General features: G+C 41.7%; 1 protein-coding gene across 5 annotated transcripts in view; it reads left to right on the plus strand.

The window, feature by feature from the left end:
* LOC142960692 (transcription factor COE1-like) overlaps positions 1–26,977 on the plus strand; it is an 81,631-nt gene that overhangs the window by 46,484 nt on the left and 8,170 nt on the right. For 4 of the 5 annotated variants that reach the window (XR_012956355.1, XM_076102662.1, XM_076102663.1 and 1 more), the window contains exons 7-11: positions 7,541–7,622; positions 8,741–8,882; positions 10,276–10,409; positions 11,764–11,890; positions 18,752–18,840. Coding sequence is in view for 4 of the 5 variants with exons in the window: in XM_076102662.1 (XP_075958777.1) it covers positions 7,541–7,622; positions 8,741–8,882; positions 10,276–10,409; positions 11,764–11,890; positions 18,752–18,840 (574 nt within the window). In the remaining variant the exon portion in view is untranslated. The remainder of the gene's footprint in view (positions 1–7,540; positions 7,623–8,740; positions 8,883–10,275; positions 10,410–11,763; positions 11,891–18,751; positions 18,841–26,977) is intronic. The other variant, XM_076102661.1, reaches the window with a different exon arrangement.

Raw genomic sequence — 26,977 nt, forward strand, 5'->3', positions numbered from 1 at the left:
TCTTTCATTTGCACTACATTTCGCTCCCGACCCCCCCCTTTACTCACACTTTCTTCTATGTGTCTAGATTTGTTATTCTCTCTGCTCCTCTTCTCACACTCCTGGTAGTTTTTTAACATTGCTCATGCATGGCTCCGAGTATGTGCACGTGGACATCTAACCAGGTCCTATTAGTCTATTTACTTTTTGCATATGACAGCACGTTTTCTGGAAGTTACTTTATACAGTAAAAGTTCTGGTGAGTCTCAAGCATAGAAAGAAAACAGACACACAGCACTGAGCTCGGTCCGTTCTGTGGGAACACACATGAATCCTCTTTCGTTCATCTCAGTTTGTTACACAACATCCATTGTGAGGCTTTGTTGTCCTTGCATCAAATTGTAATGGCTGTGTGTTTGACAAATTACGGTGTTTGTAGAGCTGAAATTGTTAGTTGAGTGGCACGGACACCTTTCTCCGTTTCATATCTTTGATTAGGTATCTTTACGTTTTGGACAATGCAAGACGTTATCTTTAGCTCGGGGAAAACGTGTGTTTACTCTCTTCTGACATTTAATTAACCAAACGATTCATCAATTAATTGTGAAAATAATCTGCAGATAAATCGGTGATGAAAATAATCATTAGCTGCAGCCCTATGTGCTTGAAAGACACTTATTAAACCGTACGTCACACAATGGAGCAGTTATACAGATGTTCGGGTTTCAGTTTGGCTGTCAGTATGGTTTCCATGTTATGCAAGACTTGGTGAGACTCACATTATTGAAGACTAAAGTGGATTTCCAGTTATCCTTCCAAGTAAAATGAATTAATCTTCCTCCTCAGATTCCTCCTTATCCCCTTGCTTCTTTCTCTCCTTTTTAAAAAAGATAACCTTATCAGCTCATAAACTAGTTTCTATCACACTTCTGGCCTCTAACTCTTAATGTGGTTACATAACCTACAATAAACCCAACTTCTTACGTGTAGTCATTCAAATAGATTCAAAGCGTGGACTTCTGATTGTAGGGACTGTTCCTGTGATTCAAGTCCTGTATCAGCAAGCGTTATCTCTGCTGAAGTGCTCTTGAACAAGACACTACAAAGGCAAAGAAAAAAAACAAGCATTTCCTCCACAGGAAGCAATACATTATCGCATTACTATTGCGATAACAGCCGAATAGAGGGCGTAGTAGTGTTTCATATCCTCGCTTCTCCTACTGCAATACTACTCAGATAGCAGGCACGGACCCAGCAATGCTATCTGATGTCATCACATTAAACAATAACAAGCACTCAGTGTAAACAGGAAACAGGAAGTTGATCTCTGACAGATCAACAGACAAAAAGGGAAACTCTTAAATATTAGCTATAGTTTAGCTTTTTTGAAATGAGGTTAGAAGGAATAGCATGTTTAGCTGAAAGGGTGTTCAGTCATACTATTATTATAGTGACAGTATTACAACATAGCTCCTTCTACAGTGACTTACAGTATTATAAATGGCATTCAAATGTTTTGAATCATATTTACACGCTGTTTGCAAACAGGCTTCCTTTTTCATGCAGACTGGTGTTATTTTGTGAAGTGTGCAACCAGCACCTGATCAGTTACTGGCGGTTACGATAGGTACACAAGCATTAGCAAGTCGTTTCACACACACACACACACACACACACACACACACACACACGGGGGAAGATAGTGAAAATCATCATTCTGTCAGAAAGCTCTGCCAAGGAGCTTGGCAGGCAGGTGAAATAAGACATCTAAAGGAAGCAGAGAGACAGAGAAGAGACAGAGGAGGCAAGAGCAGCAAAAGCACTGATCTGTTGTTCAGTTTGTCTGCACTAACTGACTGCAATTTCTCCACCTGTCAGCAACAACTCACCAGAATGCTGCGCGTGTGTGTATGTGTGTGTGTGCGTTTTGGAGACATTTTTTTTTCTCTTCCAAGGCAGCATTGTTATTCTTGGCTCTGTAGAATAGCAAGTCTTTAGGGAATAAAACGGACACAGACATTCAGTCTTAGACACTCACACTCTTTCTCACACAAACACACACACACGCTGGAATTCCCCCGGATGTCACCCTTGCCCTGTTGTCATTGTAACTGTTTAAATGACAGGAGGGTGGTCAAAACAAACTCCCACAATCCTCTTCCTCACTCTGTCCTCCATTTGTGCCTCCCTCACACACTCTCTGTATCCCCCTCGTCGTCGTCGTCACTCGTCTTCTCTACATCCCAACGCCCTCTCCATCCCCTCGCTCTGTCATTTCCTGTCTCTCTCTTCAGGTCTGTGTTAGCCCTATATATTAAATATTAATGTCAGTTGTGCTCTGAGCCATAATTGCCATCTCTGCCTCTGAATAATGGATGTAACTGTGCTGTTCACTACTACACTATGGCTAACAGGCATAAAAACCAGCATCTAACCTGGTTTGTTACATTACTTTGGGTTACTGGCTAAATCAGACTAGCATCGATTACATTGTCAAGGGGAACAGTAACTGCAGTAGCTAAAAAAATGACACGATAATGGTCGACTACATCACCTTTTTTTTATAAGCTGATAAAACCAGCATTGCACATAAATAATAGGAAGCAAATGACAAACAAAGTTCAACTAGCAGGTGAAGTTGAACAACTAGAAGATAAAGATCCAGGTTCAGGAGTTAAACTAGTAATAGAAGGAGGATGAATGTTGGACTAACATTCATCCGGTGACCAGAAACACAACCCCCCAAATCAATGCTAATGTTGCCGCGTGTGCATTTAGGCAATGTTTGCTAACCATATCAATGTCATAATGCCTGTTGGTTTGTCTTATGTTCGATTCTTAATACCCTCAAATGGCCAAAACAGCAGATATTTTTGAATTGTCATGACATTGATGACGACTCCAGTAACATGTACTTCCGGACCCCGGCATATTTCACTGACCATATTATAAACCTTTTCTGGTTTTCATTAAAAAAACACAAACTTTACCATGACTAGCAGCTTAAATTAAGCTGGTTGTGCATAGCGGCGCTGCTGCTGAGCCATCATCTCTGACCTTTTCTTGTTTTATGTGCAAAAAGAATAAAATGAGAGCCTATTTGGCCAGGCGACCAATAAGGCAAATAACATTTGTTTTTTTAAAAGTCATTATTAGACTTTTTCCTAACCTTAACAACGTTTTTTCCGAGCCTCACCCTAACCATACCGTAGTTTAGCCGTAATATCCATGACTGCAACCTTTCTCTAAACATGACCAAAAATCACACAATATTTACGATCTTGCCTTGTGGTAGACTTAGCAATAAACTCGCGAGTCACCATGTAAACTGAAAAGCATGGGGCGCCTGGTGGTTAATGCCAGCCAGTTACCCTTGTTGCATGTCATACCCCCTTATGTACACTGTCACTATCTAATAAAGGAGAAATGGCAAGAATAACAATCTAGAGTGTAAAAATGATTTACTTTACTTTAGTTTTCCTTCTTTCTTCCTATATTGTTTCTTTACATCTTAATTTTTTGACCCTCCGCTTACTACCATTCTTACACTTCCCTGTCCAGATGGTGTGAGTGTGTGTGTGTGTGTGTGTGTGTGTGTGTGTGTGTGTGTGTGTGTGTGTGTGTATGAGAGAGAGAGAGATAGAGAGAGAGAGAGAGCTTCTCTTTGTGTGTTGGGTCAGCTCTCTGAGTGTGGTACTCACAGCATAGCAAAGGTCAACAGCGCTGTTATCACTCGAACATGATCGGGCCTCGGAGAGAGGGAGTGAGATAGAGGAGAGAGGGGGAGAGTGCTCCCCTCCCCCACAGTCATTTAGACTCTTATAATTACCCGGTTTAATTGGAGGCCTCTTAACGACCAGTGACTGGACCAGCCAATCAATTCACACAAGGTGTACGTGTGTGTGCGCCCGAGTGTGTGTAGCTGCGGGGCCTTTTTGTAGCAGAGTTGATTAGGCCAGATGGGGTCAAGTAAAGGGGGAAGAGGAACGCACACATACTGCATTAAAATGTAGAATATGTTCTGTTGGCAATCAATGAGAGAATGCGCACTCGCAGGAAATAGACGGACAGAGTCGCACATTAGATGGTGAAATGAAAAATAACGAGCGATATCATCAGATCACCAGGGAGATAAGCCAATGAAAGACAGTAATTAGTTGGTGTGTGAATACGCTGAGAGGGGGGGGGATTGATATTGTTAAATTGATGGGTCGGATGAGATTGTGGTGATGATTTACGTGGTGTTTCAAGGCACAGCCATTTGTCTCAGTGGTGCAGCATTAGAGAGGAGATCCTTTCCTATTGACCTTTGCAGAAACAGGGTTACAGCGACCACAGAGCAGAGGTTGTAAAGAAGTACATATACTCAAAGCACTGCACATAAAGGAACAGTAGTAGCCTACAAGTGACCGCAGACGGCATTAACAGTTGGACTGCGCTGCAAAAGGCAGCAATGTAAGAAGAAACCCACAAGCTGATTTGAACAATGCAATGTATTATTAGGAAGGTTTTATTAGGTAGGAAACCCATTCAACATGTTGCATATTTTAGAATACACAGTGCATTGTAGGTATTCACCAATCCAACTTTTTCTTTTCCGATACTGAATTTATTGATCCGAAACCTGTGCTCTCTCGATTCCCAATTTAAATCTGCATAGCACACTGTGTGGAACACATTTTAACCATTTCAGGTAACGTTACGTGAGGCCAGGAAATTCTGTGGCACTAAAAACCGAGTCAGCCGTCCGCCGTGACACAAGAAACACTGGATTTATTATAATGACATTGACAATGAAACTGTAAATGAATGTGGACTGGTCATGTCTTTGCCAGTATCCGATTTGCTTGATGAGGAGAGTATCAGATCTGTGTAGTTGTGTATCCATTTTTTGCTTCTTTGTAATTCTATTCCAGTACATTTCAGAAATAACATTCCACTGACTGTAAGTTTAACTTGTAATACCACCTGAACCCGCTAAAACAATAAAATACTTTAACTTGTAAAACTAAATGTTGTATTTCAGATTAAATACTTTGACATTTGTGCTTAAGTATATTTTACTGTTACTCAAGCTAGATTTTTAAATGCAGGAATGTTTTTTCATAGTGCAGCATTTCTAAAAGATCTCAACACTTCTTCCACCGAAGCTTTAGTCTTTTCATATTTCAGGCAGATGAGCAGAGGAGTGTGTGCTCCTCCCAACCACCTCCTTTATACAGAAATGTACAGCCGAGGGTCAGCTGAGGTGCTCGTGTTAACGCTATGCTAGTGTTTTGAGAAGGACTAGACAGTGGGGGGTCAGTAGGGGTCACCGTGGCTGTCCTACACTGTGATAGGCTGTCACCCAGGGGTGAGGGGTCAAGATAATTAGGCATGCAGAATCCCAGCGCCGGTGTTCTAACGAAGCCTGAGCTCGTTAACGCAGAGTTTTACACTCAGACCTGCCACTGGGCTGTGCTGCACCGTCACACATGCACATACACTCACATGTGGAGTACATGTTTGCACTCACACACACACACACACACACACACAAGCGCACACCTCTGCTTTGTTCTGAGCGTCCGGTACAAAGGCTGTCATCTCTTGAACGGAGGAGCAGCAAGCTCTGCCACCAGGGAATGGTGGTGATACAGACTTGTGAAAAGTTCAAATTATGAAAAGTATGGAGTTCAACTGTGTTAAGATAAATACAGACAGTGGGCACAATGTGATGAAACCCAATATAATAGATTATCTTTTCTTTTTTTTTTAACTCTGCTGCGACAGAGAGATGCTGATTTTTCTTGATGATCCTCTAAAAGTGGCTCGTTATCCATGCGGTTTCTATGGTTCTATGGTTTATACCAGGCGGGAAACCTCGGTTCTGAAAATTGAAGCCAATTTGGAAGTGCCATAAATTTGCATTCTTTCTAACAGCCAACAGGGGGCGACTCCTCTGGTTGCAAAGAGAAGTCAGAATGTATAGAGGTCTATGAGAAAATGACTGATTTATTCCTTCAGTAAACATTGTAAACATGAGTTTATGGTCTTAATCTCTAGTTCCAAGTCTTCTTCAATACAGCATGAAAAGTAAATTATGGTCCCATTTAGAGTCAAATAGACAATAAAGCGGGGTATGCTTAAGGGCGTGGCTACCTTGTGATTGACAGGTTGGTTGTACTTGGCTGTACAGATGTAACAAACACAAACGTGTGTGTGTGTCTCTGTTGTTGTGTGAGTGTGCCTTGTTGCTTCTGCCAGGCTGGCCAGCTGGCTCACACCAAAACACAACCTGGATGTGTTTGTTAGCTGTTGACGGCCATCTGCGTGTTTGATTTATTCTGTAATATAGATTCATGACATATGGTCCCGTTTCAAACACCCAATGTCACCATGGTTCCCCCTTTCTTAATGATTTGCACGCATGCAAACTTGTCACCTTTCGGAAAATTGGCTGTTTTGAATCCAAAATAGATTGTGATTTAGTAAAGATCGTTAGTTAGTGTGCAGTCGGTATAAGAGACAGTGAACACACATGTTATTATGAAAGTGACAAGAATATTATTTTCATTTACTGATGGAGATTCTGGTTGCCTTTACGGTTGATAAAGATTTTAAGGGTTCCGGGTTTGCGACCCCCTGATGGGTTTTCATGCCATTTGACGTCCGGGTTAGAAAACAACTCTACAAAAGTGTTTTCGAGGCTGGTGACCAGGCATGAGCTTTTGGTTGCCAAAACAGAAAATATGGTTGCCGTTTTTTTACCTTATTTTTTGAGCAATTAATACAATGCAGTTAAATGTTAGCTTGATCAGGAAAATATGACAAGTATACGTTCCTTCTTGTTTGTGTGCAGCGTTGTCTGGTTCCAGTTCTGACAGTAACAGCAATATTTAAATATTACAAAGGCAACACATATTTAAAATGTATTTATTTGCTGGTGCACTATACTTTGTATATGTTAAAAAGTGGCCAAAGGCCAACAAGTAGTTGCCAATTTCTCAAACTCTTACTGTCGAGCCCTGAAAGATTTTAAAATCTATCTTTTCACATGTTGACAGTTGTTTTCAAATTGTTTATGAATCTTAATGAGCAAGTTTTTCAAGCCATAATCCAAATGCAGTTGAAGTACACCTTCACATGTTGCTAGAAATCATTAAGGACGAAGTTCAAGTTGAACAAAGACCTAAGAAAAGACAAAGGCAGGATGGTTTTTGGAAGTACAGTATGTTAAAGTTTGGTTTGTCAAAACTGGAGGCCAAACTTAAGATTTAAGAGCTTAAACTCTCTCAAAGTCACAGATTTTCACCAGTTTCACAGAAGTTTGCTGCTTTATTTGCCTTTAAGTGGCAATTCAAAGCAGTATCTTATGGTGTGGATTTAAGTACAAAACACATGCTCCACACATCCACGAGGAAATTCATTTTGACCTAACACCAGTATGAAATGTGAATTTCTGTATTTGGGATTCTGTCTGTGCTGTATGTTGAAAACTGACTTTAAATTCATATATCCTGAAGGAAAGCAGCTGTTTAGTGTTAACCTCAAATATTGCCTGTCCTCTCTGTCTGTACAGATTCTTCCTGAAGTTTTTCCTCAAGTGCAACCAGAACTGTCTAAAAAACGCAGGAAACCCACGAGACATGAGGAGGTTCCAGGTAAAAAAACTTATGTACTCTCATCATTTAACTCTTTCTTTTTATGTGTGTCCTCTGCCTCTGTCTCGCTCTACTTTCCCTGTGTTTTCCATGGACTTAACACATAATAACTTACATGACGTTATGGTTATTGTAACACATAAACACAGGAATGTGTGTGTGTGTGTGTGTGTGTGTGTGTGTGTGTGTGTGTGTGTGTGTGTGTTTTTGTGTAAGTAAATAAGCTATCAGCGCCTTTACAGGAAACATGAGATCCTGACCCTGACGAGTCAGAACATAAATATACACACAATGCAGTAGGACGGAGACTGAGTGTTAGATGGAAGGAAGAAAAGAGCAACTAGAAAGAAAGAAAGTAAGGAAAAAAGAAAGACAGGCTGTTGTGGGGTTGTGAATAAGATTTAAGGCTGCGTGGTCTTTATTATTTCCTTATCTTCACGGCCAACCACACAATCAGGAAGACACCACTTGAGTCTGAGTGGAGATACTGGACGCCCAGAAGATACCGATAGATTTATTACCATGGCACGTGTGTGTGTGTGTATATATGTGTGTGTGTAGGTGTGTGCGTGTGTGCGTGATATGTATATATGTGTGTTTGTTGCGTCTTGCTGTGTGTGTGTGTGAAATAGCACAGAGAGAGAGTGGTTTGGTAGCGAGTGTGTGACAGTATCTGTGCCTCTAATTGTGCTGCTCTATTGTAGTGGAACCAGAGAAGACAGCTCTGTTTCCCTGGGAGATAATTAAGGGCTGGACCCATCAGGAACTATTGAACAGAAGAGGATAGACACCACACACCCATACACACACACACACACACACAGACTTACTTAGTGTGTGTTGAATGTGATGGTAATAGCAGTGATAACGGGTTACATTTAAGGAGCTTTTCACAGTTTTCACGCTTTTAACTCCTGCTTGCAATGATCTCTAGACTCCACACAATTCCTCATTCTTTCCTTTCTTCTTTCCCTTTGCCCTCTCTCTGCTCCTCTCCCTCTTTGTCCACGCTCTCCACTTTTCCTCCCCCCCTCCTCCTCCCTTTTCACCTTTATCTCACCGCTCCTTCCGTCTACCCCCCTCCCCTCCATCCTGTCCCGTCTCTTCCTTCTCTCCAGGTGGTGGTATCGACTACGGTGAGTGTGGAGGGACATGTCCTGTCAGTCTCCGACAACATGTTTGTCCACAATAATTCCAAACATGGCCGACGGGCCCGCAGACTCGACCCCGTGGAAGGAACACAGTCTTACCTAGAACACGGTAAAAATGAGTGTGTGTGTGTGTGTGTGTGTGTGTCTGTGTCTGTGCATGAATGTGTGTAAGCATAAGCAGCATGGCCACCAGATGGTTGATGGTTTAATCCTATCAGGTGATTCCTGCCCCTCCATCTGGCTAATCCAACCCACTACACACACACACACACACACACACACACACACACACACACACATGCACACACAAAATGCTTGGTGTGATGCTCTGTCTGTGTGTGTTGCCAGGTCTAATATCATTATGATTCTTTTTCATAAACAAACCCAGAGTAAAGGACATTGTTGTAATTCAGATGAATGCTGATAATCACACACACACACACACACACACACACACACAGTTTGAGGAGAGTTGTTTTTTAGCAGACAGGCTTTTATTGTTGCGATATGGGATTGGATATGAGCTTACACATACTCACACAATACTGAAGTGACATAAAGCTGACTGTATCTATTCAGTTTGAGGTATTACGATGCATACTGAGCCTTCTGTGTGTGTTTTTATCAATGTCATATCATGAGTTTTAAAAACGAATTGCCATAATCTCATGCCAGTCAGGCTTTGGGAGAAACAAACAGTAATTAAACAGCACAGGACCCTCAAAGGAATGGTTGACGATCACATCGCATTTAAAGTAATTAAAAGTATGAGAATGAATGCCTATACCTCAACAATTTTGAAAGAAGTTACTTTTAACTGCAGTATGTTAAGTAAATCTTTTTCCTTTAGCAGCACATCGACGTCTCATAAGGCCTGCAGGAAACATGTGTTCTTTTAACCATGTTTGATCTTGACATTTGGCAACAGTGTATGTCACAGTAGACACTAAGGTTTACAAGCTTTTAACTGCCTCCCATGGTCCATAAGAATAGAGCTTCAGTGTTTTCATTTTAAAGTTAGTTAAATTCAGTTGTGTCTAAAAAGTCCTCAAAAACTGAATAAATGGTGGTTTGAAAATAAAAAGAAAAGAAGCCCGAAACTCAATCTAAAGCCTCAGCACTTATTCGCTTTGTATATTCTCTTGATTCCACTCAGTAGAAACATTTACAAGGACAAACTTTACTACTGAAAAAAAAACAATTGAGAAGGACTCTACAGTGTGTTCAGAGAGTAGGTGTGGTGTGCTGGACCACAGTCAAAAGCCAAGGGTGTAACATGAAGAAATATGAGGCGCAGATGCAAAAGGGATGAAAAGGCTTCAAGCCAGATTCCCCTCCCTGTTTAGAGACTGATACGTCTTCAAATGAAACAAATGCTTTCTCTACAACCATGGCATGTCAAGAGTGGAAGTTGATTTCAGATTTGAACAATGTTTAAATATTGGTTTTACTCTTCTGTTCCCTCTGTCTCGGCTACTCTAATTCTCCTCTCATCCCACCAGGAGCAGCTCCTTGCATTAAAGCCATCAGTCCCAGCGAGGGGTGGACTACGGGGGGCGCTACAGTCATCATCATCGGGGACAACTTCTTCGATGGTCTCCAAGTCATCTTCGGTACCATGCTGGTTTGGAGCGAGGTCAGTTTTCCAGCGATCACCATCCTGTCTCGATGTTGCTTCAACCCCTCAACTGTGTGCTTTTGCCCTCGGACGCTGGAAGTAATTCAATATGAAAACATGCTTTTCCTCACGGTCGGGCTCTTAACTGTGTGTGATCTTGTGAATGTTTGTGTGTTAATGTTTGTCTAAATGAGGTTTTGCCTCGCTAATGAGTCCCCACCAACAAGCAACCGCCGCCCATCTCTACCTTCCACCACTCCCTCGCTCTCTTTCTCTGTGGAATACTGATCAAATCAGCACAATTTGATAGCCATTGGCTTAATGCTCACAAAAACACTCACACAAACACACACACACACACACATACAGAGCTCACTGTCGTACTTTTTGCCAGCACAACTCCTCTACAGAATGTTTATTTGTCTTCTGACTCCACTCACCATGAGCGCCGAGCAACCATGGCTCACTTCCAACAACAACACCCAGTGTGTGTGCGTACATGCTGGCATACATGGATGTGTGTGTGTGTGTGTGTGTGTGTGTGTGTGTTAAGAGCTGTGGGGTTTGTTTACAGTGTTGAGAGCCACACTTACACACACTAACATGTGTACAGAGTCTCAGTTCAGTTCAAACTGACTCAGTTCTCTTGGCGTTCCTCAGACTGGCTTCAGATGGATTTTGGCCAACCAAATGTTTCATTTTTCACTCAACCTGATTCCGAAGCGAGAAAACTGTTTGAAAAACTTGTAAACGTGTAAAGCGACTGCATGTTTACCAAGTTGTGTTTGTTTGCAGCTCTTCCTCCTCCCAGCAGATTTGTCAAACCCGGGCCAAATAATAAAAACTATTTTTGAAAACCGTCCATAAAAATGTGATCCTAAAAAGTTAGTGTTTGTTACATTCAGCTCAATACAATGATTCTTTTTCACCTGGTGTCAACATAGATCCTGGGAAATAAGATTATATCTACATTTTTGTAGCATGCCCAATATTTGTTACAATACAAGTGAGATTAAAAGACACTGTTGTGGGTCAAAAGTCCAGTAACACATTCAAATCCACAACATATCATAATGCATAACATCATATGTCTATTAACAGGATTTCAATTAATACATGTCGATATACAAGATTTTAATTGCATTCTACATCGGTATCTCATTCTCCCCCCCTTAAATTTAAGCAATAAAATCCAGCTACACCAATTGAAGATGTCTGTTAGCGAAGAAACTCTAAAAGTAATGTCGGTGATTGTTGTGATTTTGTAACAACTCACCAAACACCAGTTGCACTGTTCTGACGCAGAGAGCTGCATTACTTTGTCCCTATCGGGTGTTTTTTTGTGTACTAACTCTTGGTCTTCCTTCTCTAGTTGATCACGCCGCATGCCATCCGGGTGCAGACGCCTCCCAGACACATCCCCGGGGTCGTTGAGGTCACTCTCTCTTACAAGTCCAAACAGTTCTGCAAAGGCACACCTGGAAGGTTCATATACACAGGTAGGTCAACCGCGCACACACACGCACATCAACGCACGTACAAAAACACATGCACGTGCTCTTGATTTAAGTATTTAATTACATTTTTTATATATAAGAAATATTGCCGGTGGGTGTTTGTGTCTGCATATGTGAATAGCATCTATGAGTTGCAGTTCACTCTCCGGCCAGACAGTATTGAACTAATGACTGCAGATTAGTCAACATTAACGAGCCACACTCGTTAGAATGCTGCCATAATCAGAGCCTCGTTAAAACCAGCTACAATTAAACAGTCTGCTCTTTATAGCTCTCCATACTGAAACTATTAGTGAAATCATCCAGAACACCCAGTTTACTAACACACACATACACACACAAACACATACACGCATACACACACACACACACAAACACACAATCTTGGAAAAAGAGTGTGTAATTTCTAACCGGATTGTTGACTGTGAATGAGCGTTTTCCTGCTGAACTCAGTCGAGGAGGAAAAGCAGAGAAATGCAGAAGAAAGCATGTGTGTGTGTGTGTGTGTGTGTGTGTGTGTGTGTGTGTGTGTGTGTGTGTGTGTGTGTGTGTGTTGCTCATTTGGTTTGCACATGCGTGTGGCAATGGATGGAGGTGATGTGATGTCTGGTATTGATCCGCTCAACATGGCTCCATCACGCCGTAACAATGACGTCATTCCCAGAGAGAAAAGACAAACAGCTGCTGTATAAATTCTTTGGTGACATTTAATGACCAAACGATAAAGATGAGGATTTAAACCTTATCAATAGAGATGAAAAAACTCACCATGAATAAATTGTCCCTTTTTATGTTGGCGTCAAGTTCATGAAAGCTATCTCCTGAAAAAAAAGCTATAGAAAGTGATGAGTTTTGTGTTTCTAGACTCAGCTTTAAAATTGACTCAATGTGCTTCAAGTAGCATGTAAAGAATGATATTTTTTTTTAAAAGACATTAAAATGCAACAACAGTAAAGAAAAAGGAAAACAGGGAAGAAGATGCTGAGCAGTCTGGCTGATTAGACAAAGAAAATAGCTCCACCTACAGGAACTCATTCAATAAAGTCAAATGTGAGAAAACTTCACAATACTCTGTTTCTGGAAAGTGCTGAGTAACAAATGTTAACATGAGCAATGAGTGAAATCAAACAGACGCAGAATATTGTTTTTTGTCTTAAATGTCTTGCTGAAGTTCGAAAGACTGAAACAAGTCAACTGGTTTTTCTTTGGGCAGTGTGAGTTGTGCTACGTGTCGCTAAAATGTGCCCGGTCTGTAGTTTCTTCTGGTACTCTGCCCGTGTGCCTCCTTCAATGGTCTTCAGTCAAAACATCTTTGGTCTGACCCTGAGGCTAGCCGGCTGGTAATTGGTCCGTCTGGTGTCTAACTGCATCCCCTATTGGGCGGAGATGACCCCCCGTGACCTCCCCATTGGCTGATCGCTTCAACATGTGACCCAGGAAACGCGATCCGTTACTGCGGTCGCCTGACCCCGCCTCAAGGTCGACTTCTTTCTGGAAGTCGCCTGTGAAAGGTCACGGCGGTGGAAGCCGATTGGCTGTTGAGGTTTTGCAGCGCTTCTTAGCTGTGGTTGCCTCTGGGTGTAAGGACCGAGCAATTAAACACACTCACTAGCGCATACACGCGAGTATGCAACAACACACAACTTAAACACACACACACACACAAAGCCACCCTTGCATAGGGTCGTGTCGTACCACACACACTTTCAAACAGGGGCAGGAGTTGAAAGTAATTGTAAATCAGAGAGATATGAGGGAAAGATGGTGAGTAGTCTGGTAAACAGATGGTCTACTACATACACACCCACACACACACACATACACACATAGTGCCGTATGGCTGCTTCATCGGCCTGGTGGGAAAAATTAGCATTCTCAACATCACACACTCCTATAAAAATACAATAGTACAAAGTGACAATCAATAAATGCTCTCGCACACACAGACGTTACACATGCACACACACACAACGTGCATACATGCACACACTCACATTTGTAGAGCTGATTTATTGTCAATGCAGCCGCATGAGAAAATTAATTTCCCAGTCGTGGAGAAACTTTTAGTGAGCGATAAAAAGGCGTCACAATTTTAGACTTTTTTCTCTTTTAAGAACAATTTAAAGTTCATTTTGCAGACACAGAAAAAGAGAAATAAAAAAGATTGAAAAATAGGGGGAGAGCGAGACAGTTAAAAGACAGAGAGACATAAAAAAAAAAGAGAGACAGAATGGTGGACTTTTAAAACCAGATTGTAAATTATTGATCCGCTCATAAGTGGATCACACATGATACACACATGTACATACACACATATACAAGCACACAGAAAGTCCCTGAGAGAAGTGGAGCCAGAGAGAAAGAGATCTCATCTCATAAGAGGAAGAATGAAGCAATAATTCAGTGGTATTGAACTGCTGGCTGGCCAGAGAATCGATCTCAGCACACCTCCTCTCCTCCACCTCTTCTTCTCCTTTTACATCAGCCCTGTCTGTGCTTTCATCCACCCAGCTTCGCCCTTGTTTTTTCTCCCTTACCCACCTTTGCTCTCTTTTGTTTAAACACTACCAAAAGATAACTAGAACGACGTCACCATGGTACAGTATAGTTTAAGCACATACGAAATGGTAGACATGCAGCATGCTTTTTCTCTTTGCCACTTCCCCCCCTACTTTTATTCTGATGGCCTCCTTCTGTTCACATTTTATTGTGAAACAGGAGTGGAGGGTCTGTCCTCATGAAACTTCTATGAGTATTGATCTGTGGGCAGCTCTGGACTCTGGGAGGAAGAGCCAGGCTGGAGGGAGAGTGATGGAGGACTGGATGGATGAATGGATGGATGGATGAATGGATGGATGAAAGTGGCAGAAGGTGTAGTTAAGAAAGAGGGGGGAGGAGACGGAGCAGGAGAGAGGGAGGATGGGGATGTAGAGGAGAACAGAAGGTTTTAGTGCGGAGATGCTTTCCTGGGCAGCATGGTGGCGGAATGAGTCAAGATAAAAACAGGTTCAAGCCTCAGTGTCACCAAATCCTCTGCCGAAGTGTCTTTGTTTGATGTTCAGGATGTTGTGACAACACATCTGTGGACATTTTAAGATTTTAGGAAAAGCAAAACTTGCAGGAAAATAAGAAATGAGGAAAAAGATACTGACCAATGGTATCATAGATATGCTGCTAGAAAACACTCCTAACTAGGATCGTCTTACATGTGTAGGATTGGACGTGTGTATTTGGTGTTTGCGCGTGTCAGTGTGGCTATTGTTTCTGTGGTGGATGCACTATGGCTGGTGTTAACGGATGCCTTTTACTGCTGATGTGTAATCAATTGGATGGCTTTTGCTGCATTGATATGATTTCTGTTTCTGGGCAGAAGGAAACCACCAAAGAAATCTTTGGAGAAACCTGACCTTTTGTCTTCAAAGTACACGCACACACACACTCTGCCATTAGCCTCCACACACACACAGACCCACACAAACCCATCAACACACACGAACATTCACACACCATTCGATGATTTAAGGAGCATATTGTTCTATTAATAAAGAGTCGGTTGGAGACACTTTAGGCCTAAGGCATCGAAACTACTCTAGGTCATCCTGTTATGTACATAATGTGTATTTGTGAGTGTGTGTGAGAGTGTCAGTGTGTGTTATATTAGAGTTGGCATCGGTTAAACGTCTCCAGAGATGAACAGAGCGTGTGTATCTGACACTGGCAGTTAATTCTGACAGTTGATATCCCACCGACTGTTAGGCATCTGTTTTTGTAGTTTTGTTTTTCTCAGCTGAGTTCATCTTTCCTTTTCTTTTTTTGGGGATGGTTTAACAAATGCTCTCTTCTCCTCTCCTTTCTCCTCTCACCTCTTCTCTCAGCTGAATTGTATTCTTTTAGTCTCCTTTTCTTCTCCATTTAGCCCTTACTTCACTTTCTCCGCTGTTCTCCTCGACCTAACTCCTCCAGACCAATCATGTTGATGTAATTATCATATATAAATCATAATTTGTCCAGAGAATTTTCACCTAAGTATAAGTTAAACATCTGGTATTTTCACAGCAGACAATTTATGAAGTTATGTTGCTAACAAATTGAGTGGTTTAGGACATAACGGAAACCAGAAACGTGGGTGTGATGTGATAATAAAACATAAGACATACATATAAAACACATGCACACACGCACGCTAACAGAAACTGGAAAACAACACATAATACGTTCAGCTGCAAGTAATTTATCAGTGTTGGATGTGGAAAGTACCAAATATCACTCCAGCTGCACACTTGGACATTACACACACACACATACACATACACACACACACACACACACACACACACACACACACACATGCACCCCACACCTACATCTCTTCATCTAGTGCAGCTTCCCTCCCTCTTTCTTATTTTCTTATTCCCACCCTTCATCTGTCTCTCACACACACACACACACACACACACACACACACACACACACACACACACACACACACAGTACACATGCCATAACTTTAGCATAGGAGGTTCAGTAATGGGGTGAAGACACATGTTCAGTACAGAGAAAGAAACACACACAGTACTATAACCATCACTCTGACTGACAGAGCTTTCAGAGCCCGACTTGATTGACATACTGATCGCATAAAGACTCGAGAAGAACATAATTGCAACATTAAAGCGAACACTAAGCATTCTTTAAGACCCTTTAAATCATACCCGCAGTCTCATTATCATGCAGATGCTTTTGACACCATTACTTATTCCACCATGTCTATCCGTCCGTCAACACTTGCATGTTGTTGGGCTGCTACTTTTGATCTCAATAGTAGAACAGCAGTGTCCTAGTTTGAAACAGTTTGAAAGGTCATTTCACCCAAACTATTTCCTCATTTACCTCACATGGTATTAGTTTACACCAAATATTTGACTTTTCAGTCCTCAAAATGATTTTCTTTGAGGCATATCTATGAAGGTAAATCACTGTCAATATCCACGAACACAAATAATATCAACCCGCGAACGGGTGTAGAGGTCACGCGTATGCAAGTTACTTTTGAGAGTGCTTTCACATCACTCCACGCAGAATATCTCTGCTCGCGAGGATGTTTTAGCTCTTTACTTCACTACGTCTCAGACTTACATATTCTACATTTGTCTGACAGGTTTTGTTGATTTTCAGACAGTAGAGGCTGATGAAATGCAAAGCATATTAATAGAGTTTTGAAATACAATTATTCAATTGTGTTTCTTTTGTAAATAAACTGGAGTCAAGTTGCATAGATTGATTTAAATTCACTTCATCATTCTATTACATACAGTGTGGGCTTGATAGTCAAACCTCTTGTGATAAAACAGCTCAAGGAAACATTTTCATTTGAATGCATAAAAACCTAATCATAGTATCTTAATGTGTGTAAGTGTTTCCAGAAGTTAACAGAAGAATTGTAGTTTATAGTATACTATGAACAAGAATTTGGACCCTGTCACGGTTCTGGAGCCAAGATTAGGATCCACTGTTTGTACATTAACTGTTTGCCAAGTGAGTTCCCAAACTTAAATCACTTACAAGTAATTAGTGGATGAAAAAGCATTCAGATCCTTCACTGCAGTAAAAGTACTAAAACCATACTGATGAAACAATCCACTACGAGTAAAATACCTGCATTCAAAAACCTTAGTACAGTATGTCAGTTATCAGCAGAACGTCAAGTACCAAAAGTAAAAGTACCCGTGCAGTAAAATGGTTCTTGTCGGTGTTTTACTATTATATCTGATTTATGTTTGTACTGTCAGTACAGTACAATATTTACCTCTGAGACATAGAGTAGTATTTAGTGGCGGATTGAAAACCACCTTTATCAGGCCACCTAGCGTCTGTGTCGGGAGTGATATCTGGCCAATCCAAAAAACGAGGATTGTAACCAATCTAATCTAGTGATACAATGGTGACCGGGTCCGTCTACTTGCTGTCAAAAAAAAAAAAAACACTCGTGAACGAGCAGGTGAAAGCTTTGCGAGCAGAGGAGCAGTGATAGAAGTCGTGCGACAGGGGGACACTTCTCACAGATTGTCACACCAGCAGCCTCCCAGAACAACCAGTCCTGTTGGAGAAAATCCAGTGAAATCCCCTCAGCTCTACAGTACATGGAACTTCATAGCATCTTTCAGCGCTTTGTTTTGGTTTCATGGCCCTCAACTTAACAATTTTGGTTCACCGAGTTGTTTCCAAACACAGCAGGCAGCTGTTTTCAGGAAAAGAAAACTTGATAGATACACTACCAGTTCCAAACCACAGGCAGACTAAATGAGCAACTAGCTGCTGAACAAAATGAAGCATTTAGCAGGAGCTGAGCTGGTGGAGACCAAAGCCGAGTTAAAATAAAGTGAATATCGGACCAAAAGACTGCTGATGTTGCTCTGTATCTGCTAGATAGGCAACTGTTTGCTATCAAGTTTGCCATCTGAACTTAAAAGGTGATAATAACTCACTGTTGTGTTCACGGCTTGTTTCCGCTGCCCTCCGTACTGGATGCTCTGTATTGTCTTACTCAAAGGTTCCACGAAATCACTTTTTGAGTGTAAAACAATGGACCACAGTTATTGAGTCATGAAAGAAAGGCGAGACGATTCAAATATTTGCGATGACTTTATTGGTTGGAGTTTTCAGTCACACCCACAAGTGCGGCATTAGGTGACCACTGAAGAAGCACAGTTCTCCAGAGTTTTCCCGGAAGTTGAGATCTTTATGCAACTTGTGTGGAATCTGCAGCATGTAGCTAGAGGAATTGACAATAAAACCACATTTTTTGACTCATTCCCACTTTGTTTTTCTCTTTGTCTTCTGCAGCATTGAATGAGCCAACCATTGACTACGGTTTCCAGAGGCTTCAGAAGGTCATCCCTCGGCATCCTGGGGATCCCGAGAGGCTGCCAAAGGTACCGAAAAAGATTTACGCTCACCTCTTGCACCTTTATCTGATGCCTTAACTGGACAATAGTAGAATGAGCAAAGCTCCATCTCTTGCTTAAGGGCGCTTAAAAAAAACACAGACACTGTAGCTCGTACAGAGATCAAACCAGCAACTTCTCAGTTGACACTGAGTTGCTCTGCTATCAAAGACGAAGCACACAGAGATGCACACACATTAATTCAAAACACTAAGAACAAAATCATTTTGTGTTTATGTTTGATTTGTTTGTTTTGTGTGTGTGTTATTTTTATATTTCTAAGCAGAATATGTGTTTTCAAATCTCCTGTGGGTTGTCTTTTTACCTCTTCGTGAACTCTGCGTGTGTGTGAGCTGCTTCAACCCGTTTACAAGATGCGTTTGAATCTGCTCCAGATCAGAGAGCCATATTTGATTATTTGTTTATCAGCTGGAGATCAAGCAGAGTGTTTAAAAGATCAGCAGATGTAAACAATTATCACCAAAAGACGAGCGCGGCTTTGATACCAAATCCTGTCATCGTGATCTGTACATGCAGGGGGAGTTTTCAAAGTGCGTGCGTGCGTGCATGTGTGTGAGAGCATAGTTTCAAATTAGAACTTACCTATCTGGGTGGGCAGGGTCATAACCTTTTAAACAGCTGCTGTTGATTGGCTCCCGCTCCCCTCTGGAGCTGGTCCAGGACTGGCTGTCTGTGCTGTGACATCATTGAAGAGTGGGCGCTGGTCATGATGTGATGATGTTGCTATGATGCGACGTCATCACCGTCGTGCCGACGCCCCGGCTCCTGCTCATGTGTTAGCAATGAAATGTGCACTATCACTGTGTCACATCACACTTCAAATGTTGTGAAGACTGTGGATCCGTAGTCACGAGCATTTACTGCGTTCCCGTGTTTACAGTATACTGTACTTTACATTTTAGTCTTTTTCAGCCGCCTTGTTTTCTAAATTCTGGTATTAAAACCTACAGTCATGTTGGGAAACAGGCTAATTATAATGAGGGTCATTTGACTGAGATATAGCTAATAGTTATATTTGGTTTAAAAAGTGTATTGTTTAAAGGTTCAGTATAATGAAAAAGATGAAGTACTACAGATTGTTACAACGTTTATGGTTCGGGGCTACGGTAGGTTTAGGATCTGTTACAGATGATATATTTAATTATGTCAACAGATGAGGTAAGACATTCATTTAATTAGTTAAATGGTTTAGTGTGGTCAAATTCAGCCCGGTATCCTAAGAATTATGCCCATATTGGCCGATTACACCGCTCAAGGTTTACGACCAGTATTCAGCGCCAATGCAGGAAGTAGTGTGCTTTAATGCTGCAACTATTGATTATTAAGACATCAGAAAATTGAAGAAGAAATGTCTTGTTTTTGTTGTCCCAAACTATTCAATTTACTAAAAAGTTAAGACATGGAAAGGCAGCTAATTTTAATATTTTGAGTTGTTTTTGTGTGCCAAATGAAACACTGTGGGACAATTCATTCAATCCCCGATCCCATCGGCTATCGGTCTGATGACTGATAAGCCTCCGGGGGCCACGATCTATATTTCCGGGGTCGCCTGCAGATATCCGGGCCAAGACTTCCTCTTCTGTGCGCTGCTTGTTGTTTACAATTCGATTAGCAACTTGAGATGCAAGACCGGAGTATGAGTTGAGAGTTGACGTTTACAACACTTCTGTCTACATTTGGTGGTATTTTCCAAACAAGCTGTCATTGTATGGTCAAAAACACAGATACAAGATTCAGTAAACTACGTCGTGTTCAAACACACATAATTGACTAATTTCATGCAGCAAGTGTGATACCATAAGTCACGTTAACTCCACCTTCTAGTAAAGTCTGAGTCAAAGCAGAAGAAGGATTGACTCATGTTTTCATGCATAAACGCACACACTCTGTTTGTGAGAGCTTTACCTCCTCCCCGCTGTTGTTGTTAGATGTATTTATACAATGGATAATTTGATCAAAGCAATCTAATTGGTCAGAACTGCATTTTGTTCATTCAATGAAGCATGCTGGGAGTGTAGACAAATAAGTGGTTGCTGTACTAGTTAGCTATTTTTCTTGGTTGTTGTTATTGTCATCATTATTATTATGATTATGATGATTCATATTATTATTATTACTGTTATTATGTTTTGGGACTCCACTCCACTACATAGTTCATAATTAAGCCAAAATACCCAATATGACATTTTTTCCAGATGATTTGCACAGAAGAGTTCACTTTTACTGTAACATTTTATTAGTGGCAAAAATAATGGGTAAAAAATATTGTTTCATCTCAGTTTAAGCAAACACATTTTGTGGCTGTGCTTGTCGGAATAAATAAAACAAATTAGCATATTACTTGTACTAAATGGGTCCATAAATACCTTAAAAACCTAAAATGTACATCACCTCGGACCCCAGTTCACCATTAAGCACTCTAACATAGTTTAAACAATAATGGCACTGTGCTTTTATACAGCTATTTTGTATTTTTCTTATTCCAATGGATAACCGCTGGATAACGTCCTGTCCGTGGAGAAAAGCCTTCAGTGCCGTTCTTTGAAGAAATGCTCTCCAGTTGAGATGTAAGTGATGCTACTGCAGCATCCACCCTAACCTCTTTAGAAGCCACCATTGTTGTTTAGAGCGAACAGTCGCCTCTCTGTGTCGTCTCACACACACCTAAGCCACGGTGTTGCCAGTAGCTCGTTGTTGGTCCGTGCTCTGGCTTACCGGAAACGAATTAATTAGTTGAAGCCTGACAAGATAACGGTAAAACGAGTAGCTGGATCAGTGCCAAATGTGGAGTTACTTTCCAGAGCTTTTCCATCATGACAAGATTAGGAGCATGTTCTTAGGGAGCACGAGAACTGAAAAGTCAGAATTCAGATTTTAATTCAGATTTCAGACACTTTCCCGGATCACATGAGTTAGACATGTGACTGTTTCACCTTCCTTTTGCTGCTAAACTGTGTGGTGCTGTCCATGCTCTCTGTTTAGAACAATGTTCCTCTTACATGTTTGTTTCGTGTGTGTGTGTGTGTGTGTGTGTGTATGTGTGCGTGCATTACGGGGTGATTCATCATGGTGCAGACTAGTCGTCGGTCGAACCCTGAGACTTTATTACTGCAGCCCACCAGCAGTCTGTGTGTGTGTGTGTGTGAGAGAGAGACTATATGTATTTGACTCATGGTTGGTAATGGTGGATGCTGGATGCATGTAGGAGCAATGTGAAAATATTATTTTGTGTTTGTCTTGTGTGAGGAGGTTATAGTCTGTGTGTGTGAGTAGGTATGTGTGTGTGTGTGTGTGTGTGAGTAGGTATGTGTGTGTGTGTGTGTGTGTGTGTGAGTAGGTACGTGCGTGTGTGTGTGTGTGTGTGTGTGTGTGTGTGTGTGTGATTTGATATACCGGGTGTTTTGGTTGGCACCACACACAAACTGGCCTGCTTGTTGCGGGTATCGATCAGCCCTTTTATTGAAGTTATTTGAGTTTGTTACAAGCACTATGAAGACACAGACAGACAGACAGGCAGTGGAGTGTATGAGAGGATTACCAGTGGACAGACGATTCTATAATTGTTCAGTGAACATTGAGGGGAGTTTGCTGCCACACACACACACACACACACACACAAACACGGGTGTTCAGCTGCCAGTTTGTGTCACCGTGATCTCATCAGCATCCTTCCATATGTGCACAGACAGTTACTGTATATAGTGAAACACAAATGCACAGTGAAGCCTAAAAACATAGACTTGGACACTTTGAAATCACATTGAACAATTTGGGACATTTTAGTGTTGGAAAATCAGGGACTTTTCTGGGGGACTCCAGCTGTTTTTTGCCCCAATTACACACTCCCAGACCTGGAGCTTCTCAGTATGACCACAAGTATTAAGACTGTTGCAACATTTCTTGTTAATGTACTAAATGTTTGCTATAAATGTAAATATTCAGTAGCTTCAAAAAACTCAAAATGTTTGTTTTTTTATACTCCAATCTGCTGCTAATCACCTGTGTGGGCGATCGGCCAGTAACTCAGAGAGCAAGAAGCAGAAACGCTTCTTTGGATGCACAAAGAAATCAATCACTTATTTGGCTTGCAGTTCTTCATTGCAGCAAAAAAAAGGCAGAAGAAAAGAAACACCAATGAAAGATAATAACCTCTCAAGTTTTGGAATATTTCTCAAACTTAATGAATGAAAGGGGATGTTTTTGCACAGATTTCACTCTTGCAGAAATGTTTTACCTGCACCCTGAACCCAGATTATGTCAGTATGCTTTTGTGTGTTTCCTTCTACCTCTTTTTTTATTTTTTATTTGTGCATAAAAAACCTGAGTAGAAACAACGGGACAAAACCCAGAAATATCGCAAAATTAAAAAAGAAATCTGTCTAGTTGACATATCAATAAAAACAAAATGTAACAAAGTGCACTGGAAAGATGTTTATCAAACAAATCAAGCATGTGACTTGATTGATAAATGAATACATAAAACAAACAACTAAATGACACATTGCTGTCATGCTTTCCACACGGTTTCCCATCATTTCTGAGTTGACTGGTCCTCTTTAGAGTTGGTCATCTCTTCGCCTCTTCTTGGCTTCCAATTGGCGTCTCCTAATATTCACACAACAGTAGTGGATGGATACATGCATTCATTCTCATTTTCCTTTGAAGATTTTCTGGGAATTTGGTCAAAATATTTGTTACATTCGAATGGAAACTTGACTTGTGATATCTAGAAAAGAGAAGCACAATGATAAATCACTCTATTAGTGCAGCTTTGGAATAAAGTCAGATTCATTCAGTTATACTGGATGTTATTATTTCCCACAATTACATTGTTGAATGGCATGTTGTTTACAATTATTTCAATATAACAGGAAATCCTCACTGGCGACATACAGAGCCACTGTACTTTGAAGGAATCATTGTGTGCAGAAATGTGCAGACCTTTCCCAGTGAAAGGTTTGAGCGCTTGACCAGTGTGCGTCACCCACGCTCGACTGGTGACTTCCTTTGGTGACTCACTCAGCTGACATGTATTCAACTCATTGTGATGACGTCATATACATTGTTCTGAGGTCATGACATCAACATCACCAAAATGAGTAATTCTGGTGATGCAGACAGGGAACCTGAGAACTCTCTCTCTCTCTATATATATATATATATATATATATATGTATGTGTGTGTGTGTGTGTGTGTGTGTGTGTGTGTGTGTGTGTGTGTGCGCGTGTGATTGTGCCCCACATCCCTCTGAGCCTACATGTGCAGTATGACATCATCTCGGTGCGAGGTGTGACCCTGCGTGTACGGCATCCCTAATGGGACATTAGAGGCGGATCAGGCGACTAATGTACCAGCATTAGGGAGGAATAAGTCATGTGTGTGTCATGTCTGTGCTGCCCCGGCACACGCACGTCACACACACACATCTGACTCCACAGATACTCAGCTCAGCATTTCCTGGTCCTAATGCATACAATGTGTGTGTGTGTGTGTGTGTGAGTGTGTGCGTGTGTGTGTGTGTGTGTGTGTGTAATGTATGGTTATCACATTAGGGCTCGTCATAACTCAGACAGTAAAAGCACCTAGACACCTCCAGTTATTCTTTCTCTCTGCCAACAGATCTGTGTTTTCTTTCACTCAACCACTGTTTCTCTGACTGTCATTCAAACTGTCCGTCTAAATATTTACCTGACACAGACAAGAATAGATTATACTAAACAAGTCTTGATGATGATTTAAATAAACTCAAAGGCTCGTGTCTTAATGGTTATTTTGTTAAACTGACAAGACACGACAAGGATGGGTACATGTCAGCCGCATACTCCATAAATATTTGACAACAGATAAAGACAATGTAGGACAATCACCTGAATCAAGACAAATGATTTTTGATTAAAGCTTTAAAATCAGGCTTTATTGTAGCAATTACAGGAATGAAAGAAAAATGCAGCAATCTGTGATTAAAAACGACACATTTGAGAGTTGTTTTTTGTCACTGTTGTCAAAGTAGTGTAGACATCTAGATTACACACTGTATGAATGTTGTTTAAGCAGCTTCTCAATTACTATATTTGAATGTTTACTTGGGACCTCGAGACATTGAAATAAAGTCTTTAACATGCTGTTGAAACATCACTTTCTATCATCAGTACCTGATGTGTGAAACCCTTAACCGAGGCACATAGATATCTGTTGACATGCAAATCAGAACATCAAGGACACAAACAAAACATTTTTGCAGTATTATAACACTAACTCGGATCGGATCGGTGCAGCTGCAGCAGTAAAGCAGGCGCTGCACCGGACCGTCTTGGTGAAGAGGGAGCTGAGCCGGAAGGCAAAGCTCTCAATTTACTACTTGGTCTACGTTCCTACCCTCACCTATGGTCACGAACTCTGGGTCGTGACCGAAAGGACAAGGTCGCGGCTACAAGCGGCCGAAATGAGTTTCCTCCGTAGGGTGGCCGGGCTCAGCCTTAGAGATAGGGTAAGGAGCTCGGTCATCAGGAGGGAGCTTGGAGTCGAGCCGCTACTCCTTCGCGTCGAAAGGAGTCAGCTGAGGTGGTTCGGGCATCTAATTAGGATGCCTCCTGGACGCCTCCCACTGGAGGTTTTCCAGGCACGTCCAACTGGGAAGAGACCCCGGGGAAGACCCAGAACACGCTGGAGAGATTACATCTCCCAGCTGGCCTGGGAACGCCTCGGGATCCCCCAGAATGAGCTGGAACATGTTGCCGGTGAGAGGGAGGTCTGGGTCGGCCTGCTTGCCCTGCTGCCACCGCGACCCGACCCCGGATAAGCGGTGGAAAATGGATGGATGGATGGATATAACACTAACTCACTTCAACAGTTTGAACAGATACCCAAAAGGTACACTTAGTCCCCAATTTCATTTTAAATATGTTGCTATAATTAGATGTTTTTTTTGTTCTTGCTGCTGCTTTTGTCTTATTGACAAAAGTTTAAGGCCTCAGGACGCCAAAGCCAGATTATTTTAGACTTTTCAATCAGTTTTGAAATATAAATGATGATCAACAACAACACTTTCATTCTCATGCATATCAACACAATGCAGCTGGAAGCACTATTCATTTGTATTGAGCAGGAGATAATCCGACAAACAATGCTTTCTTATTTACCGACACAACCTGGGAGAGATTAATTAGGCGATGTGAGTAGCTTTGTTTCTAAATACGAAAAGACGTAAACAGGCGAAGAATTCAAAGTGCATCGATCCCAGCAGTCAGGGGCTTTTGAGTGATTTAGTAGCAGAGGCCTGCAGACCTGATGATGATGATGTTACGAGAGGATCATCTTTCCTTCCCGTTTATCAGCTACTGCCTTACTGGAACCGCTCGCACGTCCAGGATCAGGTTTCTGTGAGTGTGAGTGTTTGTGTGTGTGTGGGAGAGCCACTCAGCTCACCAGTCTAATAATGAGAGGTTAACAGAGACCCAGCCTGGCCATAATAATGTGTAAAAGATTGAATTTAGCACCATGGAGAGGCACACTAAAACTGCTGACTGGCTCGGTGACCTCTCATATCCTTACACACACGCACACGCGCACACACACACACACACACACAGACGCACACACCTAGACACACACTGATGGAGAGGCAATATGTTCCACCAGGCACAAACTCAAAAGAGCACACATGCAGCCAACCATAAGTGTGTGTGTGTGTGTGTGTGTGTGTGTGTGTGTGTGTGTGTGTGTGTGTGTGTGTGTGTGTGTGTGTGTGTGTGTGTGTGTGTGTGTGTGTGTGTGTGTGTGTGCGTGTGTGTGTGTGTGTGTGTGTGTGTGTGTGTGTGTGTGTGTGTGTGATTGTTTCACACAGTGCAGGTTAATACTGTGAAGCACAGAGTAATTTTCTCTCTGTCGCCAGGCGGCCTCACGCTGTGGAAATGACAACACATTAATTGTTAAACAAGACACCTTAGACCTCGGGGTGGGAGTCAAGAGAAAGAGAGAGACTGAAAGGGCGGGCTGGTGAGAAGGAGCGGAGAAACAATAGAGAGACTGGAAAAAAGAGAGAATTGTACTGGGTTTTGTGGGGAAAATAAGAAAGACAATTCCCAATGTGGAGGCAAAGCGGGA

This window comes from Anarhichas minor, unplaced genomic scaffold, assembly GCF_050575085.1.
Source record: "Anarhichas minor isolate MPS153535 unplaced genomic scaffold, ASM5057508v1 ptg000027l, whole genome shotgun sequence".
Classification (NCBI taxonomy): Eukaryota; Metazoa; Chordata; class Actinopteri; order Perciformes; family Anarhichadidae; genus Anarhichas; species Anarhichas minor.